This window comes from Oryzias latipes, chromosome 24 (assembly GCF_002234675.1).
Source record: "Oryzias latipes chromosome 24, ASM223467v1".
In the NCBI taxonomy this organism is placed as follows: domain Eukaryota; kingdom Metazoa; phylum Chordata; class Actinopteri; order Beloniformes; family Adrianichthyidae; genus Oryzias; species Oryzias latipes.
The window spans coordinates 6,858,331-6,884,858 of NC_019882.2; the positions used below are offsets into that span (position 1 = coordinate 6,858,331).

Below are 26,528 nucleotides of genomic sequence, written 5' to 3' on the forward strand. Positions count from 1 at the left end.
TTGTGAGGAGAGACAGAAAGGAGAGTGAAGTGTGCTGGGGAAATGCTGTGGGAGGCCAGGAGTCATGCACTGAATCTCTGAATAAATGTCAGCAGCATCGTATTAGCAAAGCTGATAACTTGCCTGCAACTATGAGATATGCATGAAAAAGCTCTTAGAGAAAGGAAACATAATGGGAACACAAACGTCCTTGTGGTTTCCCTTGAAGAACTGAACCCAAAATGTGTTTTTATTAGCCTTTATTAGTGGGTTGTCTCAACCTCCAGTAGAGTGTAAAATGGTAAGAATTAATGGAAATCAATATGTTGGCATTGCTAAAAGCAATAGTAAAAAAAAAAAAAAGTAGGAAAATGTGTGCAAAGCAAATAAGCAAAGTAGAACTTTTCATACTCCCCTTTGTTTATTGCAGGTTCTGATCTGTGTTAACATGAGCCAAAAAGATTAGTAAAAGTGTAAAATAAGCATGCTTTTATACTGTCTATAAACTAGGCTGCTGCAATGGCATAAATATTACAAGCCAACACCGCTGGATTTTACTTTTTTTTTTTTAAAATCCCAATCTTGTTTAGTTTATTGAAACAAAATGACATGCTTTGCATCAAATGTGAGGGTACAGTAATAAGCAGCTAAACTGTGGTAATTAACTGTAAAGTCTCTGCTTAATAGAAAGAACAAAACCTGTCCTGTCGGTACTTTGTTTTGAAAGGATTTATTGCTCTAATTGGAACAGAAATGCTGGTCTGCTGTGAGGTTCCATGTAGATGAATGCACGTAAAGTGGTCAGCGACAACCTTTTGTTCTTAAGTTCCTTCACCCTGTGGTTTCAAAGTGCACTTTTTAAAGTTTTTCTTTTGTTCTGTAAGGTGCACCATTCAAAAGTTTAGTGCAGCCACACGACCAAGTAAAGATCTTTTCAAGCACAGTAATGTAAGTCTTTATCTGCATCAACACTTCCCTCAGCTGTGTATGTTAAAGTAAAGTCCATGTAAACGTGCGTAAACTGTATGTGCGTTTCAGCCGTCTGCGTTCACGTGTTCTTTGACCATTTTTGGACTCTACGTACAAGACGCGCATCGATTAAACATGCGTTAAAAGGTTAAAGATTGTCCAGATAGGGACTCATATGTCGAAATAGAGCTGTTAAAGAAAAAACCTGAAACAAGTTTTGTAATATTTGCACCACTTTGACATTTCGCTGCAAGTCCAAGTGTAGGTGGCGGACATGTACTAGTATCTGGTAGCAACAGTCCAGTGTGAACACCATGGGATAAATGCATGTTCAATAAGGCGCTTTTATTAGCTGCCAGCAGTGAAAAAATTAGTAAAAAGCTTGGAGCTAAAGGATAAAAAAAGACGGGCTAAAAATTGGACTCTCATTGGCAGCAAAGCTTCTCTGAAGTTAGAACATCTCTGCATGTGGAGAAAGGACACGTGGGGAGAAATTGTCTCTGTTGGGGGACACATTGAAGCAGGATTACTTAAAATTACATTTTCGAAAAAGCATGGCATTCTTTTGTCCCCAAAGTACCAGGGCTGCATAGAACATATCTCCCCTGTAGTGCTAAATTGATTGTTTCAGGCGTTCTTCTCATTTTTTTCCTCCAACAACTTCTGCGTGTTGCTTTTTTGTTTTATAGAAATTAGCGAATGGTAAAGTGAGATTAGAAACACGTGGGTTAATGAACTATTGGTGGAGGAGCCAGCGGATGGCATTTGCTAAGTGTAATTAAATAGCCTGAAAGGGTTTCTTTAAGCTTGGGAAATTATTTTACGGAGCTTCAGTTGATGCTCCAAACTTTTGTTCCTCCTGATGTCCGGCCACTCGCACAGAAGCATCGCTGCTCGACGGAGGGATTGATTTTCCAATCTTGTGCAATCAGTTTTAAGATTTTGAAAAGACATAATGAAGCCAATCAGCTCAATTTCTCTCACACAGTTACTTGTCATCTATACCCACCCTGGCCATCAGTTTTATTCAATTGAGGCAAGGCTTGAAATCTGCTACCCATCAGGGTGTGACGGAATCAAAGAGGCTGTGAAATATAGTAGTCAGCAGATCAGACTGATTGAGTCTCTGCCAATTCCGTCGTTATTGTTTCTCCCCCTTTTAGTCTTGAGTAATATATTACTAAAATAAAATAACAATAATGCGTGCGCGAATATTTGAAGAGCTCCATTATATTATTTTACCTGCATGCCCCTGGCTATCCAAGCCTTTCATTTATTTCCATCTGCACTGCTGTGCCACAGCCTCTGCGTTTTCAGTGGGTAAAAAGATGGCACACCTTTGCAGCAACGAGGACCCGCAGCTCTGATTATCAGCTAACTTCTTCACAACATGGGAGGCAGATGAACCCAAAGCATTTTCCTGACATTTTCCTGCCTTGCAGGAGTGTGAGAGCACGGGGGTGCAGGTGTCCGTTCAGGTCTAATGGGCCATTCATTCAGGCTTTTAATTGAGTGTCTTTTATCTGCCTCCAGTGACCTCTTTTATTCCTGATTTCTCCCTTGTTGTTTCTTTCACTCATCTATTTCTTTGTGCCCCACCTCTTCCAGCGTCCTCACTTTCCTTCACATTCAAAGCTCTATTCATTTTAGATTTCCAAACTCCCATCTTTCCACTCCAATTTCCATCACGCTTGCAGGTCCACTGTTGATTTCTGAACCCATCTCACACACTGTGATGAGATAGTACAGTGCACTTCAATCACCTCTCCAATTTGGACTTATTAATTTGTTTTGTTGCTTTTTTCTTACACCTCGTTACACTCTTTTGTTTTTTGGCGGAGATAAACCAACAGCGATAAATAAATTGTGCATTATAGATAGATAGATAGATAGATAGATAGATAGATAGATAGATAGATAGATAGATAGATAGATAGATAGATAGATAGATAGATAGATAGATAGATAGATAGATAGATAGATAGATAGATAGATAGATAGATAGATAGATAGATACAGGGGGTCTTTTATTGTGAAAGAAAGTCATGTGAACCTTTGTCAAAAGTTGTAAACTATTTCTATGTTTTATTTACAACAAACAAACAATAGTTTATTTATTTTGATCGTAATAGTTATATTTACGCAAAGTAGTGTTTTTATTTTTGTTTCCTGTAAAGGATGAAGAGAGACTTTGCGGCTCCTTCTGAGTTGTGGACAGTAAGAAATCGACCCGGATGGCTCTTTAGGTGTTAAAGGTTGCAGACCCCTGCCTTAAAGCTCTTTCACTCTCCCTCTATTTTATCTTTCTTTTGTCTTCAATCTAATTTTTTTTATATAAAGTATAAAAAGTCTCACCTTTGACTTTAGTCTGCTAATGTACTACAGGGAGGGGAGGCTTGGTTTGACAAACACACTAAAGACATTATTTTAAAGACTTATTTTCATACACTGCACTGCAAAACAGGCCCCTTTACATAAGTCCAAAATTCTTATCACGTTGACAGATTTTATTTCAGCAAATAATGGGTAAGAAAGATGGTCTTAACAAGAATCTTATTTTAGGAAATAAACTCTAGGTATTAAGACACATTTTCTTGAACTAAAATGATTTTACAAGAGGAAAACTTCCTTAAATGTGAGCAATAACTTATGTAATTTACTTATGACACTCTTATGCTATGACTCTGTATATGTATATTTATCAACTCTCCCTCTTTCTTCTTTTTTCCATCCGGTCCAAAAAGGAATGCATATAAACATAATTATTGTTAATAAAGCTTGGCCTCAAATACAAAAGGAGTTTAAACAAATATACACTTTGTTTGTCAAAGGGTCCATAAACCCCTATTATTACAGTAAAATCTGTCCAACACAAAACACCTTAAGCTCTCATCTGCTTGTTCAGATGTTGGACAGGACAAGTTAAAAAAAGAAAAACTTTCTTGATGAGATTATTTTTCTTGCAAGACAAAAGAATACAAATATGTTTTTTTTAAACTTTCTTAAAATTCATTGTTTTCTAGTTTGCCATGTATTTATATATTTTTGTTATTTCTTTGCAACCTTTCATACGTGAGCATTTGAAATTTACAGGATTTTTTGCCCTTTGATTTGCTACAGTAATTAAAACTATCCTGAATACTTTTAATGTGTCCAGCTGCAGCTGGATAATGATGATGCATAAAACTGGGAAACAGTTAAGTCTTCAGGGCCCAAAAAGGCCATTAAAAAACATTTAAAGCAGATTTAGTGCAAAGAAAAAAAAAGAAAAACATTGAATAAATGTACTCATCCAGATAATGTGAATCATGATGACATGAAACAACAACAAATTGAGAAATAAAATACAATCCTGATGGGTTTTCCTCTGCCGTCTTTTTGTCTTTTCAGAAAAAAACAACAACAAAAAACCTTAAATTCTCATCATTTTTAAGATCCTTTTTCTTAATTGGACTTACTCTCGAAAAGATTCTTGATTTCACTCAAAAAAGGGTTATTGATATCATTCCATTTTCCAAAATAAAATTTAAAAAAATAAACATTAAAGATGTCATTTATCATTTTCGTGAAATGAAAATAAAGTGAAGAAAGGCAAGTTTTTATACTTAAAATTCTATTTATTTTGATGGTTTATTAACATTTTTTAGTACAAAGACTAAATTGCTGACCATGAGGGCATTTATTCAGGTAAAAACAATTATTTTTGAGCACTTCCTAAGACAAAGTTTTTAAAAATAAGAAACCAGTTTGACTGGTATTTTATGTGTAAAATAAGTTTAACCAACCTTTAATTATAACATAAAGTTTAATCCTAACAATGTAAATGCATGTAAAAATAAAGGGGACATAGTGAAATTTGTGAAGTTTTTACAGTTTGGTGATTGTTGCAACAGTTACATAAAAAAGAAAGAAAAACACCACCTGGTAAAATATATTTTTCTGCATCTCCTGTGACTTGGAGGGAAGGTAAAAATTTTTGAGAGACAGATTTCACCGTCAGAAACAGTATTTTTTTTTTTCATTCAAGCTTAAGTTTCACAGCAGTTATGCAGATAAACTCTATTTTTTTAAGTCCTTCTTACTTTTTAAGTTTTCCAATTCTTTTTTTTTTTAAATCAGCAAGGCTGCTGGCCTTATCGTTGATGGTATTTGCTTAAGATATGCTGTTAATGCGCTTTGCTCCATGCTCAGTGCATTATCATCATAAGTACTGTCTTTATTACTTTCAAACCTACTTTGAATAATGAAGTCAGAAAAATGTTTTTAATGTCTTCTTTTAAGAGAGTGTGTTCTGTGTGAGCACAAAAAATCAGAAGATGAAAAAGAAAGTTTTTGGCAGTATGATTGATCTAAAAAGAAAGGCTTTGGCTAAATGAAAGCAATGTTTTATTATTAATTAGCAGCATACATTTTGTGCTTTTACTTCCAAACTGCTTGCCTCAAGGGCTGTGTTGTTGCGACAAGGAAAGATGATTCGTGAGCATATATTTTGAATACATGTCCTGTCAGACAACTAAGATTTCTTTTCCTTTTACTTATAACTAATTCATCTTTTCCAACAATTCCACCACTAAATACCTCCACAGTTGAATAATGCAGACATTGTGGGGTTTGACTGTCTTCTTGTATGTTTTAATTTTGTGTCTAGTTTTTTTCTTTCTTTTTTGTTTGGTTTAGCGTTGCCACTTCACAGCAGGAATGTTCCTGGTTCAAATCCCTGTTGGGGCCCTTCTGTGTAGAGTTTGGGCTCAGAGGCTTTATCTTCCTTCTGTGCTTGTGTGTGGTGTTATTTTTTTTTTCCTCCATGCACCACAGCTCCCACCTGCAGTCATAAAATGTGCACTTTAGGCTGAAAGCTGATTTTAAATCGCATGCAGGTGTGAAAAAGGGAGTGCACAGTTGCCTGTCCCTGTGTGGTCTTGTGATGGACCGACACCCTGTCTGGGGTGCACTCTATCTCTCTTCAGATGACAGCATGAGCAGACCTTACCTCCTCAGACGTACGCCCACCATCATCTTAATAAGATAATACAGATAAAAATGGATTCTGTTGTCTTAATTTTAAAGCTTTTGAGTCTTTGCTATTTCAGAAAAAACGTGAATATACATACATGCAGTGTGAATTGACTCCTCTCTAATCAGATTTAAAAAAAGCTGTATATTTCATTTATCTTTTCTCCATATGAAACCCTACTGTGATAGTTAAAGAGCTTCCTCCTGAATTAATTCTTGACCTTTGGTTCTGACGGCAGATAAGATCTGCCCCTCTACAAGAAAGAAAGTCTAATTTTACAGTCATTTTGTTCCAAATTTTAATGGGAAGAGTGTAATACAGGGCCATTCTAATGTGTAGAATAACATTGAGAATTAGAATGAGAGCAGAGAAGGGAGCAAAGAGGACAATAGGGTCTCATATAATTTGCTCTGACCTAATTGCAACATTATAATTTGAACTTTTTGTCAGTTCTGTGCCTGTGTCTTTTACATTCTATAAAAGGTGAAGATTTTTTTGTACTGTTTTAAAATTCAACTTGGAGTAAAAAGGAATTCCAAGGGAATCTGAATATCACCAATTGATATTAGGATGAAAATCTAAATGTGTTGCTCTTATAGCCTGTTTGTGTTTTCACTTCTCCAAGATTACCGTTAGTCAAGTTTTTATCCGTATTTACTTTGTTGAGCAGTGCAGCCTGAGGTCTAAAGGATCCCAGGGCACTTGAGACTGTCCATCCTGTGACACTTAGTATTTGTCAGCTGTGCAGCGATTAATGGTGGTTTTATCGCGATGGGGAAAGTGATTATAAACCACTGATCCACATGCGTACTCGCAACGTTCTCCAAGCTGGACTCTCTTAGCCTGCAGTGAATAATTAGCATTTCTCACATGTGCTTAGGCTTGATTAAAACTCAGTTTACAGTGAGCAGCGCTGTGAGGTTGCCATCTGTCACCTGCAGAGGCCACCGTGAGATGTGCTCTTGCCTGAGAGAAAGAAAAGGCTGCAGTGTCTGTTTGTGGTTTTGATGTAGGAGTAAGGAAATGGAGTAAAGGCAGAAATGGCAAGTGAGTCATAAAGCAATACAAAGCAATGTATTAAACAAATGATGCTTCTCACTTCCTGAGGTTTAGTCTATATATTAGAACCAATTCCCATGTTTTCTGTTCAAACCGAAAAAGCTTTCAACCGCACTTTTGAGAATTGTATAATTTAAAAGATTTGTATGACCTTGTGCCTGGAGTTTTTGGAGTAATCGCATTTATGTGGATTTATGAAAATTAAGCAGATGTGAGCTCTCCATGGCTCATAAAGCCCCCACCATCCATTCATCTGTTTTTTCCTTTTTTTTTTTTTTGGTGGGGGGGTGTTTGAGGGTGTTACTGTCTGTCTCGGTTGTCAACAGGCCAGAGGTAGAATGCACTTAAGACAGGTCATCAACCTTCGCTTTATGAAAGTCACTTGTGTCACATGTGGTCAGAGGATTTTTCCCCTGATCATGTGTTCATTTCAAAGCTGCAATTTTATGTTCATGAAACTTTAATCCTACATTTACATATTTTTGTGACAAACATCATGTTCCTAAATTTATGAAATTAGTTATTTATATAAATATTATTTCCAAAATGAAATCGTGCATATTTTATGACAGATCAGAAAAAATTTTAACACAGTCAGAGAAAAAGGGAAAACTGTCAAACACTGAGAAGACAAGTTTCTAAAGTACCCCACGGAACATAAGTTTAACATTTAAGAACTATTTGCATTTAAAAAAGAAAAGTTAATAGAAGTTCGACTGGTTTCTTTAAAGCACTGTTAAATAATTCACAGGAAACAGTTTTTTTCTGCTTCTTTTTGTTATATTGAAGCCAATGTCAGGTTTTTTTTCTCTATGTGCTTTTCTTCGGGTTTGTAGATCAGAAGCAGAAATAAACACAAGCTTTTTAAAAACAAAAAACAAAACAAAAAGACAAGTCACCATATTGTAATTGACTAATAAACTGATGTTAAAAGAAATTTACAGAAGGCATCTCATGAGTTTTGAGATAATTATCTTGCAATGATGTTAAATAATCACAATAAACACAGTTAAGCGTGGAGTGAGGTCGGGGATCTCTGCATTCATCAAGTTAATGTGAAAGTTTCTGCTGAGCTGCTTCAAGGAACATCCCCCTTTTTGGAATCTGTCAGATTGTCCTTCAGCTGTAGTGAAGGACAGAAGAAACTTTTTTACTGTGGATACAGTTTATTTTTCAAAATACATTGCTCAACATTGCTGTAAAAGGTGGGTTTGTTAGTGCTGTTTCAGAAACAAAACTCATGGTGAAGCAAAATTTGCCAACAATCCTAAATCCGTGAGCAGCTTCTGTGAGCAGCCTGCTCTGGAATGGATTCAGCTGAATTTTTGCTATGTTTACAGACCCCCCCCCCCCCACACACACACACACACACAAATACACCACACCAAACACACGCACTTATATTTTTCTGTGCATTGCAACAAAATACAAAGCCAACTGAAAGACCATTAGTGCATTACATAAATCAGGAGGGACTCCGTGTTGTTGGGAGTGAGACATGCAAAGACTCAAGGAGATGTGAAGAAAGTGAAAAGAATTAATTTACAATGAATTTATGCAAAAACAATGCCAGTATGGAGGTACAGGTATGATCAAATTAGACTAATAATTTCTCAAAGCATTCGCAGTGATCTTTTATTTATGATTATGCCGTTTTTAGCCCAAATCTAAAATCTTGTGTCGGTTTCTAGGATATACCGTAGTTTCTGCAGAGCGGCAATAGTTCATTTGAAATTTGCCTCTGTATTGTAGGCGGCTCGATTGGCAAATACCACATGGATAAATGTCTAGGGGCAGCAGTGGCTCAGGCGGTTGAGCATGTTGTTTAATGATCAGAGGGTTGACGGTTCAAACCCTGCCCCCACCAGCCAACTGTTGTCGTGTCCTTGGGCAAGACACCTCACCCTCCAGTGTGGTTCCACTGGTGTGTGAATGTGCATAAGTTAAATCCAATTCCTTATCATACAAGTGGATGATTCATGTAGCCCATTGACTGTATTTTCTACGTCACAACTTGTCTTTTTGTTCTGCTCCTGATTCACAATGATTTGGGTCAAGAAATACTCAGAAATTTAATTTTAGGCTTAGTTGTCTTATCATGTTAAAAATAAGAAAAACACCATTTTGATCAGAGTGGGTCTTTAACAAAAGGCAAGCCCAACTATTTACTATTTTGACATTTTAGGCATACCAGAATTTACTATTACAGAGCTATTATGTATTAACCGAATCTTCAGTTATTAATACAATTAATTTTTAATTATTCCATTCAATGAAAACATAATTTGAAGTTTTACAGACCTTGAAATTATTATTTCTAGTAGCCCTAAAGGGAGCTATATGCTGCAAACCGTTGAGTGATTATTATTTCTTTTCCAGCAGGGAACTGCCAAAAGGTACTTATAGTCGGTGTGAATGTGTTCTGACACCGAGAGCTCTGCTTTCCTTTTAATGGTGAGAAACATGTAGGTGTGTTTTCATTGCAGCTGTAAAAAGACAAACAACACAGTGCAATATCCCGGCAAAAGAATGCATTTTCACACAACAAACAGTTATAATAAAATCACCCGTTGACCTTATCTTCCTGTTTGTTCAAATGCATTGGTGATCTTCACAAACAATCTGCTCTTTTTTCTAACTTCGAAGAGCTTGTCTAATCTCAGAAGCACGCCTTTATTTTTGTGAAATGTGTTTGTCTGCAAGTAGCCAAGTGTGAGCCCTCTCTGCTCATGCATCTTATTTTCACAGTGGCTGGCATTTCCTTTCAGTTGCATTTGCAATTCGAGAGCAGCAGAGAGCTTGGAAAGTGCCAGCAGACACAAGTCATGGAGGAATTCAGCAATTCAAGGGCTGTGGAAGTGTACTCACAGTTTGGCACAATTAATACCAAAAAGGGGTCCCTGCTTGACAAATTAGCACACAAAATGTCAGCCGGTGGTTTAGCACATCCACAATGAGCCTTTGCAAATTAGCACATATTTTGAGGAGGGAGCTGGCACATTATTATAAATTGAGAGCCTGGTAAATTAGCACATCTGTTGCCAGTGCTTAGATTTAATACATGTTATATGATCACTGGCTTCCCACTTGGAGGTGGGTCATGAATGACATCCAGGCACACATTACTAATTAAGAAGTATGTAAGTGTGAGTTTTAAGACTGGTGATATCGATCTTGAGAGAATGGACAAGCCAATCACCATACTGATGGCAGGTAAACTCTGGTGCCATTAAGAGTTGAAGTTTAATGTTTGCATTATTGTTTTTTTTTTTCAATTGCTTCATAAACAACTGATTTTTTTTTTTTTTAGAGACAGTTCATCCCTTGCATTTTTGTGTGTTTGGTCTCTAGTCAGGAGTGTGTGAGTCAGCCTGAGGCATGGTGACCAGCAGTGGCAGGTGAGAGTACTCCAGTGTCAGAAACCTTTAAAGTGACAGGATTCATTCTACTCTGGAGAAAACAATGTGGAAATAATCTCAAGTTTAATAACCCTTTCCACAGTGTGTCAGCTGCTGCTCGACTGATTGTGGATTTTCATCCTCTTGAGACTTGTTGAATTTATTTATTTTTGATTGTGCCGATTTGGAAAAATAACTCGGACTTTTAGAGATATCAACTATTTTTTTTGCAACTTTTTGGTCTAAAATACATTTTATGATAGTCAAATTTTATCAGTTTTAGTCTTACACATACACTCCTAGTTCAATTTTTTGGAACATTTCATTTTAAATATCATCTAAAATTTAGACTGTTCTTGCAAAATGTCTTCAATTGCTTATTAGTTCATAAATGCCTTTATATTGTTGACTTTTGTTTTAAATAGATATCTAGCAAATATATTATTGAGCACAACTTATTATTTTTAAATCATACTCAAAAACCGATAGAGTTGCAAAAAGCATCCTTAATTGTTTAAATGTAAATTTATCAAAATAAAAGACTATTAAAATAAAGCAATTATTTAAAGGCTAGTAAAAACGTATTAAACTTAATTCATAAACTCGTATGAACAAGTGATCTAGATATAACATATTTTATACAGAGTGCACTAATGTTTAATGGCTTGGTCACAACTGCCCTTGCGGCTACTTACAGGCTGTCTAGGGGTGAAAATATGTCAAACGTGTATGGGGCCCACACAAAATATCAAGGTTGAAGACCACTTCATGAGCTCATGGAGCAAAAATGCACATTTTTCTGCAGGCATCCTGCAAGCAAAAGCGAAAACTTGTACAACATGCAACCGTGGTAGGGCGATCGACCTCTGATCTGAATATTGCAGGTTTGATTCACACATTGCCCACCCATATATCGAAGTGTTGTTGGGTACGACACTGATTCCCACCTTGCCCCTAGTGGAAGGTTGGCGCCAGTGTTCGGCAGTGGAGCCCCCATCAGTGTGTGAATGTGTGTGTGAATTGGTGAATGGGACTGTAAAGCGCTTTGGGCCTTCGAGGAAGGTGGAAAAGCGCTATTCAAGTATTGGCCATTTCCCATGCATGCAAGGGTAAAGTAGGGGTGAAGTAGGATGCAGGTGTGTTGTACAGATTTTTCATTTTTTGGACCCCTCCCAAATCGTGCAGATTGCGCAAGAGGCCCATAAGTGCTGTTCATGTAAAAGGGCGGTCCACCAGTATGTCCTGTACAGGTTTGCCCATTTTCCGTCCGCAGACAGCCCATATAGTCATTAGGACAGTTGTGAGTAATGCTTTACTAACAACTAGAATGGAGCGTTAGGGCACTGTGACAGCGTCACCTGTACGTCATAAGTGTGTCACAAATACTTCATGATTCAATTATCGCATGCACAACAATCATATACTATTTTCAGCAGTGACCATTCAAGCCTCAAGCGATTTGTAAGGCACACCTGTGCTCCACTTAAGATGCTCCTTGAATCAGCTGCTCCTCTCTATAACACTTCACGGTCCCGGACAACCCAGAAACCCCCAGCACCTGAGTCCACCCCTGTTTGAGTGCACGTGACTATACCTTTAGTTATTTAATTGCACGGCCGAGTGTCCCGGATGTTTTTCATTCTCTAAATAGAAGTCAAGGGATCTTCAGGTGATGAGAGAATTGGCTTCTGTGCACCATAAGAAGGTCACTCCACTATTCTACCAAGGGGGGCTTCAGATTAATGACCAGGGGCGTAAACCCTATGCAGGCCTTCATGCATCATGTCCCATTCACCGCCAAACATGCCGGGGAGCCCTCCCACCGGGAATTTCAGCGATATTTATGGAGCGTTTCCATCACTTTTGCCTCCTGCACATTGGCTCGGAGTGCTGATGCTCACTAGCTGAGAGATGAAGGGAGACAGAAACAGGCCATGGGATTGGGCTGCAATGGTGGAAGTCCAAAAGCCTAACTTAAGAACCAGGAGCATACCTGGGCCACTTGCCGTAGAAAGAGGGTTTGCTCACTGGTTGCCATGGTAGCCCACTGCCATCCTGCAACTGCACTACCGGCCATTAGTCACAGAGACAAGTCGTTTAGGATGTCACAACACCCCTCCTCCACCAATCAGCTGCTGATATTCCACAACAGCTCATGCTTCATACACATAGCATAATTGAGTTGCTATGGCAACATGTCTAGCTTCATCTCCTATTATATACAGAATCCTTGAGTAGAGAACAGGCTGTATTTGCATTTATATGCTTTTATGAAGTCATTTTCTTTCAGGAGTACTTTCAGTTCTGAAAGTGCTCAGAAGCCTCAAAAATATGGCCTTGGCTTTTATCATTTCACACAACAGAAGAATATTTTGCAGAAAATAAAATTCAAGGCTGGACTGTGACTAAAGAAATAACTTCTGTTTACACATAATGAATTAACCTGATATCTGAGGAATATAAAGCCAGGCAATTACAATGTTATTTCTTATTTTTCAATAAAAAAATTAAATATTTCAACCATGAAGAAACTTTAAAATGGAGTTTAATAAACACTGACTTTCTGGCACTTGCTTTTTGACACGCACACACATGCAAATGTATTCAAGCACACTCAGGGTCCCTTAGATCAGCTGGCCTGTTTTTTCTCATCAGGATGATTATCCAGCTCATAACTCACTCCGAGCTTTCATTTGCACCGTAATTCACATGGATGCCAATGATGGTGATTCCATAACTCACACAGGAAGAAACGCACAAAGACGCACACATACACTTGGTGATTATCTTGGCTCTCACTCACTCACCTGCAATCAGACTGGCCACAAAAGCAAGAACGAGGATGATAGGTAGACAGATGATTGAGTGAATATTATTAGACTTTAATCAGGAGGAATATACAAGGAACCCAACAGGGGTGGCAGTCTTCTCAGAGGTGCATAATGTCCTCTTGGGATGAAATGTCAGATTCATCAGTTTGCACAACACTAAAATTTCCATTCTCCTAAAAAGTAAAGATTAACAAAATGCATATATTGCATATCAAGACAAAATTTAAAAAGCTTTTTTTTAATGGTTTGCCTTCATGATATATCAAATTTAGCCTATATGTTTTTCTTCTAAAAAATAGAAATGAAAAAAATGACGGAACAAAAAAAAATCCCCATGCATGATTTAAAACTTGATTTTTACTGTTTGTGTATGTTTGTGGACATGTGCTCAGCATAATAGTTTCCCTTGAACTGACATAATTCCTGTCATTTTTCAGTGTTGGCAATTTAAAATTGTTATTTTTAAAGATGATTTGTCTATTTTGGATGATTAAATGCCACAAATAGCAGTCACATCACATTTGTTCATAGAAGGAGGCCAACACATGAAAACGCATTATTATAGCACAGTGGGTATTACAATGGAGGACAAAGCCTGCATGTCTGTGTTTTCAGAACCCTGCTCTTATCCTACCCTCGACGCCCTCCTCCGCTCAGGGCACCAGTGAGTTTTTATATAAATAAAACTACCATAAAAAAGAATTAAAAGACTACAATATATCACTCCACTGTGGTGACAGTGATAAATCTCTCTTCCCTGGGTTAATGACATCTCTTTTGCCCTCCTGCACTCATTTACTATCACTTCCCTCTATGACTGCATACTATTTATAGCTGCTGTCTATTACTATACTGCTATCTTGCTCTGCACCTTCCGTCTTTTAAAACTGTCACTCTCTTTGTCTTTTGCCTTTTCAGACTTCCTGTTTTCTAATTGAATCAATAAACAGACTTAAATATTTTCCAGCTGAATTTAATTACACCAAAAGCTCTTTGCCCTTCGGAAGGGAAAGGATCCGCTGACGGACCCCCTGAACTCAGCTCTCAGTTTTCTCAGAGGAAGCTCTGCCATTTTATTTGTTTTCCTCTTAAATATTCTCTTTTAAGTTGGAGTTTGCTAAAATCTCCTTAAGATTTGGTTAGTTTCCAAGGTGTCCCAGCTTTTCAACTGTTCTGCTTTGATAATTGAGTATATTTGCTTAATTCTGCAGCTGTTTCAGTTGTTTAAACGCTTGACAGATTCATTAAAGTCTCCCTGACCTCATTTGGTCATGAAGTATTTATGCATTCCTGTACATTAGAGAACCAAACAATCATTTTCAACACTTTACAAATGTTCAAATGCGATTTGTTAGTGCTCAGTCTTAATGTTTGCTTTAATGAATAGGTGTAAGTAAGATTTTGTATAATCATTAATGAAACACATTTAATATAGATGGCTTCAATTGCTGCATTGATGGAACATCTGGATCTTAAATTGTTTTTTGTTCATTCCAGAATAGCTGACATTTCAGGAAGAAGCTGTCTGCTGTTGACAGCACTTTACTTTACAGCTGTAATTTATATGTCCCACAATAAAATGAGATAGTGATAATCTGTTTTAGATTGCTTTTATCTTAGTTGAGGGTGTTTTAAGGCATTTTTAATAAATAAAATGAAGATTTGAAATTTTTGTGGGCACAATATTATTATACCATTAAAATAAATTTCCATTTTTGCAACAGTCAATTATGATGCAGAATGGATTACTGCTTAATTAAAATACGTGGAAATGCCAGAAAGATTTTAAATCTATTATATGACTGACCCCCTCCCCCTCTTTGTCTGTGTTTCAGTCCCTTCCATGCACCATTTGTCAACTGTCCTGTGGCGCTTATTCTTTGCTCTATCATTATGCTTTCATTTCTACCTTTCCTTCTCCCTTGTCAAGCCTTATTTTCCAGGCTCTTATTTGACAATCATTGCAATCAATGGAACAAAACGGAAGAGCGAACCTTTCTGTCAAAGCTGAGTGAGGAAGTTAAAGAAGGGCAACCTCCCCTGAACTCACCACCTAATGCAACTAATTGCCTGTAATTACACAGATTACTGCCACAGAATGCAAATAAGCTGAGATCCAAATGTTCTGTGCACAGTACAAAGCTGCTTCATGACAGAGTCTGATCGAGCTGTGTTCTGCGAACACAATAGCCTCAATAATATGAATTTAAGAGATTGAAATGATAGCACTGCTTGTGCTGTAATTGCCTGCATCATATCGACTGTTCCGTTGAATTTGGCCTGAGTTAAGGAATCTGTTGCAATTACAGCTATCTAAAAGGGGCATTCAGAGGTCTCATTATCTTATTATTTTTTTTATTTTTTTTACTCACAGGGGGAATCTTTGAATCGATCGAGAGCGGCCCCTCTGGAGCAGAGGAACTAGCCTTCAAATTTGCCTTGAACACAATCAACAGAAACCGCACATTGCTCCCCAACACCACACTGACCTATGACATCCAGAGAATAAACATCTTTGACAGCTTCGAGGCCTCCCGGAAAGGTGAGTGCGGAAGCATGGGAAGGGCGTTCGACTGCACTTTACTTTAATATGCTGTTCATCACACTTCTGTGAAATGGTCCTTCACAGCAGGTCATTCAGACATCATTAGAGTGCCTGCTAACTTATTTTATGACTCAAATCTTTGCACTCCTTTGCATACTGCCTCAAAAAAATATTCTATTTTATCTGCGCATGCATTTTGAAAATAAAGTGCTATGATATATCACCACTGACAGGATTATTGGAAAGTCATGTGGCAAAAAATGTCCAAAATGGCCATTACCTATCTGTCGGTGGCTTTAAAAATATTTCCCTCTAAAGTGGTTTTATCTAAAATATATTCTGTGAGATATATCAACTAACCAGGGTTATAAAAGCAACTATTTCTTTGGGTTTTGCTTAAAATAGATGAGTAATAAAAAAAACATACTAAATGCTGTGTGGTCAGATTTGATTGTAAAAATAATTAACCCTTTAAAACTAGAGATGTCACTGGCGACAACTAAGTCCCTCTTTGATAAACCGTGACTCTTCATTCGTTTAAGCAATCAATATGAATCAGCTGTTTCTGACACACTTTGCACTGATATACAACACATTATTAACAAAAAGTGTTGCATAACGGTGCAAAGATGTTTTTTCCACAATAGAATCAGCTAATTTACATAGATTAAGTAAGTACTTCATTATTGAAAAGTGAAGCGTATTAGTGTAAGGCAGCTTTTCGTCAATTCGAATCCATTGGAATTACGTTAAATGCATAAACAGTTGAAGAGTTATGTTAGTCGAATATAAACACTGAAGTTAAAGGTCTTGTGTAAAAGGGTTAAGGTCAGTCTGAACTCCTTTTAAAGCTATCGACAGAATTACATCTGTGCTTATAAAGTAAAAGCTTTTGGAAAAATAAAGCTGACAAACAGTTATGATTTTAAAAGTCCAGAACCATTTTTGTAAGTCCGAAGTGCAAATCACGACAACAAACCTCTTAATGCGAAAACATATTTGAAATCACAACATTTAAAAAAGCAGAACAAATATTGAAAAAAAACTTTACATTGTAGAAATCAAAATAAAATTCCATAAACCAAAACACAGTTCCAAAAAATTTGAATGCTTCAGAAAACAAAAGTAATTTCCAGGAATCAAAATGAAATGCTAAAAAACGAAAAACAATGAGAAACCGGAAAAGCTAGGTACTATATTTTTTAAATGTCAATGTCCACAGACTAAAAAAAAAAGCTATGATTAGTACAGAGCAAATCCATTATCGCTTCATGCCAAATAACTTTTGGTTGAAGTGATGGACCAATATCAGCAAGCTTCCAACCATGTCCTGTAGTACAGCATTTAGTTTTGTCTTTCAAATTACATTTGTTTTCCCAAAATGTATTATTTTTTTGGAATTGTGTTTTGGTTTCTGTAATTTTGTTTCAATTTCTCAAATGTAATGTCATCTTATATTGTTTGTTTTGGTTCTTTAGTTGCCGTTGGGATCTTTAATATGTTTAGTGATTTGTTGGTAATTTGGACTTCAGGGCCACTGTATGTTAGGGATCAATAATATCATAAATCATCTGCACATTTTACCGCGATAAAAATCTGACTGCATGCTTTTTTTTTCTCTCCCTCACTAGCATGTGATCAGCTTTCCCTCGGAGTGGCGGCCATCTTTGGCCCCTCGCACAGCTCTTCGGCCAACGCAGTCCAGTCCATCTGCAATGCTTTAGGAGTGCCCCACATCCAGACCAAGTGGAAGCATCAAGTGTCAGACAACAGGGACTCATACTATGTCAGCTTGTTCCCTGACTTCTCCTCTCTCAGTAGAGCCATCCTTGACCTTGTGCATTTCTTCAAGTGGAGAACCGTCACTGTGGTCTATGACGACAGCACAGGTACAGGTATAACATCTCTGCGTTTTTGTGCATGACAAATGTTGCTGTTGCAAAAAAAAAAAATAACTGTAAGATTTAACAGGTAAAAAAAGGGGGTGAATCCGGTGAGCTTCAAAGCATTGTGGTAGTGTCCGGAGTCTAGCGAACTCTTTGTAACCTGTCAAGTTAATTCAGAAATCAATAGCTTACTGTTCTGCCTGAGTCCTCCAGGTGCTGCTCATGTCAGTCTTTCAGAAGAGTGAGTGCAGCAAGGAAAAAAAAGCAAACCACATTGCCCGGGATGACCCAATGTCTCTTCAGATTAATGCAATGCAGGACTGTAGTATGTGGGGGCTGACGACAGCCATTTACAACACAGAGACACTTGATGAGTGAGGGTGGCTATCAAGTGAGTTTGTGAGCCATGTCGTCCCTCCTGTAACTTTGCGGAGTGGCTCACAGTTCATATTTTAAAGGCCAGCTGTATTTTAGCTGATGTTTTTATGAGCTAAAGTGTAATCACTCCAAAGAAGATACCCACACTCAAATGCTTGCCTGTATTTTATGAAGCATTCAGCAAGACGTGGGTGATGCCTAAATGTTGCTATGCTGTAAGTGGATTCACATTTATCGCAGGTTAGTCTTATGAGCTCACTCACCACTAAATATCCATGAAAGGATACTTTTGTTTGACTGTATAATACCTTTTGTCATCAAATGTCTCCACATCTTTGGTGTACATGTCAGTAAACACCGTTGAATTCTAGCACCCAATGTTGATCTGAAAATTACATCTCGCTGCTCGTCCCAGTTGCCACATCATTCTGACTCATCAGTTTGACCTCTCTTCAATTCCTGCCTCTGAGCTCAGTCTGTTAACACCCTCAATCTCCCTGAAACCATCCCAGGGAGACATGGAGAGATGACCTTTCGCCTCTATCCCTATAGGAGCAGTTTGGGCCTCCTCTGTGGAGCTTTTCTGCTGTAAGACACCTGACGCCCTGAAAAGTGTGACAGCTGCAAAGCCGCATTGCTTCCCCTCTTCCCTCCGTTTCCACTTGCGCTCAGGCTGTAATCACACAACCTCACGCTCCAGGGCCCTGCACTGCTGATTGGAGCCTATCTGACGGCTGGCAGGAAAAACTATCGGAGTAGATAAAATATTCACACACGACCGTTAGAAGATCCAGGGGGAAAGTCTGAAGGCATTAGCCGGAGCTCACAAACATCTACACTGACAGTGTTTCCCAAATGCTGAGTTCCCTTGACAGATTTTTTTCTCTCCTTGCTTAACACCTCCCTATGTGTCAGTATGAACAAAAGGAGGAAGACGCAGACATGCCCCAGAGTAGGGATCTTTTGGGATTACCTGAGGACAGCTCTTGGTAGTTCAGTATTCTTCCCTGCTGTGGTCCTTTTCACAACAGGACCTGCATGTATCTATTTCACACCAATTTTTCTATAGGCCTCGGGGAGACCAAGCCCCACTCACAGTAAGACCATTAAACTGCTCACACAGCACTTCGTTTCAAAATAAAAAATAGGCTGAGCTATCTTAAAGTGGTGCAAAAAGAAAAAAAAATCCTATCTCTCCAGTTCCCTCTCAAACTATCCTCTCTGCTCCATCCATTTTTATACCTATGACAAGTAATCATCTCTCCCATCAATCCAGCCCCTTTCATCCCTGGACTCTGAAGTTCTTTACTGAGGGAGAAACTCATTGTAATCTCATCACAGTATCTCCCGGAGAGCTTTCTACCTGAGCGTGTGGTCGAGAAATGAAAGGTGAAGATTGTAGCTCAATATGTGACGGCGAAGCCAGGCTCCCTGAGGGAAAGTACAAGCTGGGCAAACAGAGGCGCTCTTATCAGAACACATCTAAAGTGTGTGTGAGGAGGCAGGATTGACCATGGCTTTCCATCAGGATAAAATTGAACCTATTCAGTTCTTCTATGTGGTGTCGTGGAATACAAGAGCAAATCAACATTTTGGGGACTTCTGTCAGATTGGAAGTTCATGTAGGATGCTTCAGACTGAGGTTCTTTCACTTTTGTGCTTTTGGTATTGTATAAAAGAGAGCGATGTGTTGGCTGAGTTTAACATTCTATTGATAGGTCTGTGGCAGTCTGTTTGCTTGCCAAGACTGAGTGGGAGGATCAATAGACTGTGGATTAGAATGGCATGCATACGAGTCTTACACTGTTAAGAAAACCAGATTCCAGATGGTTTTTATGGCATCCTTGAAACCAGAGACATTTCAAAATGGCCTCAGATCAAACACGCTGTTGCAGCATCTTTAAAATTCCTCTTTCATGCTATGTGCACCCTCTTTGTCCCCAGGTCTCATTCGACTGCAGGAGCTGATCAAGGCACCGTCACGATACAACATTCGTTTGAAGATCCGACAGCTGCCCACAGAGACCAAGGACGCCAAACCACTTCTGAAGGAGATGAAGAAGGCAAAGGAGTTCCACGTCATCTTTGATTGTGGACATGAGATGGCTGCCTGGATCCTGAAACAGGTGAGGCTACTTTAATGAGCTAAGACACATCCTAGGCTAAACCCACAGAGCATAAGCAGGTACTTGGTATAAACTCGTTTTGGTTCCATGTGATCGCCCTAAAATTCACTTTGGGAATACTAAGTGAAGCTAAGTTCAAGGAACATTTGTAATTAAAATGAGACATTTTACCATAATGTTTCCTAAATGTAATTAAAACCAAGTTACCTAGAGTCCAAAAATTTACATAACTTCCTTTCATAAAGAGTCTTTGTTCATTCATTATGTATAAGTGCCGAAACAATAAGCTCATATGCGCCCCTTTTATTACTCTTTCTCTTGTTAAGCACTGATGCAAATGATTTCTACTTTGTGCATTTTTAATTTCCATTCAGAATATTAAATCCTGAATACTGACCCATCCTCATGGATGCTCTCCATGGTACAATAAAGTTTCTTTTTTTATTAGAAAGTCTAACTTTGCTCACAGGCATTTGGAGTTCATTTAGTGGAAGCACATTATTTATGAGGGTTTCTGCAGCTCCTATTGAACATGAAAGAATATTGCACCTTTGAGATCCTTGAAACGGTATTGGTCACTGCACCAAACTGACAATTATTCATATCAGGAATTTATTATTGTTGTTTTAGACATAAGTAAAGACAATCAAAATTAAACAAAAAAGTCAAAGTGGAAACAAATTTTTTTGTTCTCAACTTCTAAATCCGATGGAATTAAGTTAATTGCATAAACGGTTAAAGAGTTACGTATTCGAAAGAATGTCACTGTCAAGTTTACCTTGGAGTACTTTTACTTTGAAATAAACTATTAAGTAAAAGTAAAATCTAATTGAATTATCCAAGTATAAGGAGGAAAGAAAATTTAGGAATAAAAACAATCATTTACGAATTATTGTGTTTCAAACTATTAAAACTTCACATCCTGGTATGATTTTCTGACAACAGTTACAGTTTGACTAATATAAATGGTACAAACAAAGAAAGTTATTAGACTAGTAAAATCCTTTGTGGGACTTTTTATGTTCATCTGGCTATTAAAGTAAAAGCCAAGGAGAACACACTTATAAAATGCAAATGTGACTTATTGCTACCCATTTCATTTAACATATTCGTGTGTGTGTGTGTGTGTGTATATATATATATATATATATACATGACCTGTGACCCAGTGACAGTTCTCCAGGTATATATATGAATATATATATATTTTTATTTTTTATTTTCTTACAATGGACAACAAAAGATGATGATACTTAGACCTGACTGGAACATAGAGGATGTGATGATGAGATGTCATTGAAAGGGCCAAGCTGAAGGTCAAGTGCTTGATTGCACATTCCAAAGAATGGCATCACACTGTACGTGTTTAAGTTCCTTTGAGTTCCAATATGGGGTAAGATAACTGTCAAAATACAAACATGCTCAATGACAAAGATTTGTACAAACTACTATTTAGAAAACAATGATGAATTCAACATTTAGTCTTACATTTAAGATGTCTTTTGAAAATACAATTTATCTTTGTTTTGAATAGTTATGGACTCTTTTTACTTTTCCCCTACAGCATTACTTTATTATAAAAAAAAATAAAATAAAAAAAAGTAAAACAAATGATTAATCACTTATTGAAAATTGTTAATTTGATTGATTTTTAATGATATTACTTCACTTTCTCCAAAAATTGATAAATTGATTCAAAAATCTTTCCTAATGTAGCATCATTTTGCACATGTTTTTAACTTTTGATACTTGATGAAATTTTGCTATGAAAATTCCTGAAACAGTGTTGTGTCTACTTTACTGATATAGTATTATGTTTTATTCATATGAATGGCTATTATAAGTAACATAATCTGCATATATTTCAGATGACTGATCTGCATTTGCCAAGTTGATTTATAAAATAGTTATTTTTTACATAATAATTAAGTAATTCATCTTTGTCATGTGCTTTATCGATATCTTATGATTTTTAATTCTGTCTGATAAAAACTGGGAACCGGATATTGATAAATCATGTAATAAAATGGTTACAGTATAACGGGGTGGGATTATATAAGTTCGCTTCCTTCCACTCACTTTCAAGCAATGTATAACTGATGATTATATTGCTGTTGTGTATTATTTGTACTTAATTGCTTGAAATAAACCATTTAAAATCAAAACAAAAAAATCAAATACGAACTCTTTGTCTTAAATATAAAGTTAAATTACTCTGTTAAATTACCGTCAACAATGCATTAAATACTTATAGAGTCATTAAACTTCGGTCTGTATTACCATTTTCTTACCCCATTTCTGATTTTATCTTTTTTGCATATGGCATATGGAAAGAGCTGTTTAGTTTCAGCTTTTTTTACACATCCCGAAATGTGGTTTAATTATATTATTGTAAAGGACCAGTGTTCATTAAAATGCAGGGTCTATTATTTATGATGTCACTGCTGCAACATGGAGGTTTGAGAGCATTTGTTGTAACTCTTAATCTACATTAACTAGATATCAATAAAATGAGGCAATTTTAACAAATAATAAAGTCAATTGTGAAACATGTAAACTGTAACTAAGGTGTCTTTATTATCTGACATTTTCCTATGGTAGGGTCCTAAGTATGCACGCACACTTTGTTGATTTAATATTTCATGACTTGATATTTATACCTGTGACCCAGTGACATATTTTGACAGTAATTTAACACTGGGACATTACATATTCAAAACATTGAATGAAAATGAAAATTTGACCAAATGTGCGTGATGTCACCTATGAAAAAAGATTTTACTTCGACCTTTAAAGAAAGTCAATTCAGTGACCAATTGTTTTGCGGGATGTAGGAACCAGATAACATCAGAAGATTGACTGGCCTGAATCGGGCTAAATGGCCACAGCTCTCCAATCAGGCACGCTGCCGGGGCCTCTTTTGCCGTTTTCTCATGTATTTGAACAGGAAATGCGTAAATTCACTTCTTTTTAACCAAAGAAATGTTGAAAACTCACACAGAAAAAAGTAATCATAGAATTGACATGTCCAAAAATAGTATTTGTTTGTTATCTTTTATTATTTAATATTTTTTATATATTTTCATTCATTTTGTATATTTAGTGTATTTTTAAAACTATATTTTGCAAGTGAGGCACAGCCTTACCTGCCAAACCATTACTGCACATCACTGCATATTGTCAATGATTCAAAACAAAAAAATTCAATTCTTTCATTAATTGAAATAAACTTAACAATAGTTGATTACTTTTGCCTAGGTCCGTAAGGTCCCCTGACAAAAATGAAGCCCACTTCTGCAATAGAACCAACACCAGACATAAGTCACAGAAAAATTAGCATAAAGTTTAAATTCATAAATAGCACCAATGAGCTAATTTATGAACTGAGGAACCATAAACGCAGTAGTCAACTCGGTTTGTATAAAGTTTGAGTAAAAATTACTGGTAGGCAGAGTGCTTAATATATTATTAAGTGAAGAACTAAAAACAAAAATTTATGGTAATTTATCTCAAGGGGTGCATGTCGTTATGGAGTGTGAGTACATACTAGCCCTCATTGCAGAAAAATAACACATTTGAGCACACTAAATCAAAAATAGAATCATATGTTTATGTACTTTTCCACACTCAAAATGAAATAATTGAAAAATGTGTGAAGGACAAGAGCCAGTTAAAGCAGACTGTGTAAAATAAATTTTTAAACATAAAGCACGCTTTCAGTGTAGGTGTAGAAGGTGTTCCTGCGACGTTCCCATCAAAGTTTATTGTTTATGTTCGGCCACTGAAGCTATTGTTCACACAATGAGGGAACTGTTGAAAAAAAAACACATTTGCATCATTGTAAACAACACATATCGTGTGAAACATTGTTAATTTTTTCTCTAAATAGACTAAAGAAGTGAGGTTTCTTGCGGCACCTTATTTGTTTATCAATTTGATTGGTTAGGTAAATGGTTTCTTTAAAATCTTGGCAGAGCATTTGGGCAAAAATGAGACCATCTGTGTCAGAAAAACGGTAACGTTTTTGTTTTTGTGAACTTTTACAAAATTGTGTGACAGTTTATTTTGGAGCAGTCGTCTAGGGCGGTGTCGAAGATTTGATTAAATAGAAAATGAATAATTATTTTAATCAACGTGCTCTCAGTGGGGGATTTTAACTGTAGGATAAGTTTTAAATTTATTTCCTGCTGTCTCCTTACAGGCTCTCGCCATGGGAATGATGACTGAATACTACCATTATATTTTTACCACTCTGGTGAGTAAACAGATTTCCTTTTTGCCTTTTATTTAAACTTTAGACTCTTAGCTGTAAAGAGTGTGTTGTGGTGTTCTTGACTCGATCTTGTGGCATTTTTCTGAAGAATTAAGCTCAAAATTAGATTTCTGATCATATCTTTATTTACTTCATTGTGAATCAGGAGCAGAAAAGATTGCTGTTTAAAAAAGGGCTGTAGAAAAGACGGTTAGGCCACTAATTCCCTGCCCCCTTTTTGCTCTGCAACGGGGAGGGGAAGGGGGGCGGTATTGCTCTGCGCCAGTAGTCCTGCCCACAACTCAGAGAAATATTTCTGGCAAACTCCTGCTGCTTTGCAGAAACTACATCCAAGGCACAGGTTTTTAGATTTTGGTTAAAAATGGCATATTCATAATTAAAAGATCACTGGGAACGGTTTTAAAATACAGCCAAAGTAATGTTTCCTTACTGTTGAGCAAACATTATATTCATTGGTAGTTTTAAACTGACTTTATTCAGCTAATAGCAGTTTTATTTTATTTTGTTCGTTCATGTCTTGACCTGAAATTTACCATAAAAAGCATGCACACACTCTCACAAAAATCCAGACTCTAACATTGCCAGTTTATGTAAACTTTACACACAGTAGCTTATTTTTAGAGTCACTGTTGTGTTCCGTCACCTGGGTGACCACAGCCCTGGGAGAAGAGACAAAAGCAGGTGGAGATTTTTCATTTTGACTCTTGGCTGCCACTGAAGTTCTCCAAACTTCTTTGATGTCGCAACAACAAAGAGTGCTTGCTTCTACGCTCCACATGAAAAGCGTCACATCCTCACTGAGTGCAGAGAACAGAAAACTGAGAGCTCTGATGATAACTCTGAAGAGATGACACCTTCACTCATCTGAACCATTATGGCTCCAAAAAAAAAGCTGTGAAGGACTGGAAGGGCTGAGGAAAAAGTTGGAGAAAACTGAGAGGGCTGGACACTGTCCAGAGTGCATCCACACAAATGTGAGACCTAGATGAAAGGAGAATCCCTGACAGCAGGTATGTCATTGAGAAAGGAAAGAGAATGGTAATTTTTTGCTGTGTTTAAGTAGCATGCTGTTCCCCGTCCGGATGGAAACATGCCTATTCTAGGACCAGCCGGCATTTGGCAGAAAGGGCGCTATCGCTCTGGCCTGAACTGCTGTGTACTGGTACCAAGCCATCCGTGCTGCTTTCAGAACAGCAAATATTGACCACAGCACCCCCATTCTGCACTCCTCCCCTGCTGCTGCACAACTGTGTTGCTGCCTACCAGAGAATTCTGGCTGGTTTGATGCCAAATATGCTGTATGCAGGACAATTGGGTTGTCCTTTTACTTCCACATGATAGATGGCAATTCACCAAAAGCCTGCCTGTAACCTTGAAAGTCTTGCCTTAATCAAGGCCACTGGCTCACTATGAGATGAAATAACTTCTGGATTGCACTCAGCCACCCATTGCAACTCACAGTTTTAGGCTGGAGTAGTTACACAACTGATCTGTCTTAATTCTGTCATAAGAAAACCTTCAAACACGGACTTTTGTTTTGATATCAAAGTAATTAAAATGCTATTAATTTGCTTCCAGGACCTCTTCGCCCTTGACATGGAACCGTATCGCTTTAGTGGAGTCAACATGACGGGTTTCCGCATCCTCAACACAGAAAACTCTCAGGTGTCGTCCATCATTGAGAAGTGGTCAATGGAGCGGCTACAAGCGCCACCCAAGCCGGACTCGGGCCTGCTGGATGGATTCATGACAGTAAGCTTGAACCTGTCTTGTGTAATATGTTTTGTGTGTATCCACATAAATATGGATCCGTATTCATTTGTTTGCACTCGTATGAGCAAAGTCAGTCGCCATGACTGGTTTATGCTGCAGGCAGTTTGTTTGGATTTGATTGCACTTATTTCAAAGGGGAGATTGGGTGAGTCTGAGTTGTCAATCATGAGCTTAATGGTGCGGGACTCCTGGGGAGGGTGCAGGAGCAGTTTAAATGCCCTCTGCATGCAGTTTCTGAGCCTGTGTTCCTGCGTCTAAATGCTCAGTAATGAGCCGGTGTGAATGGTGATAGCCGTT

The 26,528-nt window shown here is 37.5% G+C and overlaps 1 protein-coding gene across 2 annotated transcripts in view; it reads left to right on the forward strand.

Moving 5' to 3' along the window:
- Positions 1 to 26,528, forward strand: part of LOC101173029 (glutamate receptor ionotropic, kainate 2) — a 68,559-nt gene that overhangs the window by 4,534 nt on the left and 37,497 nt on the right. Inside the window, exons 2-6 of one of the 2 annotated variants that reach the window (XM_011491587.3) lie at positions 15,625 to 15,792; positions 17,427 to 17,690; positions 20,004 to 20,185; positions 24,387 to 24,440; positions 26,037 to 26,210. In XM_011491587.3, the coding sequence (XP_011489889.1) occupies positions 15,625 to 15,792; positions 17,427 to 17,690; positions 20,004 to 20,185; positions 24,387 to 24,440; positions 26,037 to 26,210 (842 nt within the window). The remainder of the gene's footprint in view (positions 1 to 15,624; positions 15,793 to 17,426; positions 17,691 to 20,003; positions 20,186 to 24,386; positions 24,441 to 26,036; positions 26,211 to 26,528) is intronic. The other variant, XM_004083458.3, reaches the window with a different exon arrangement.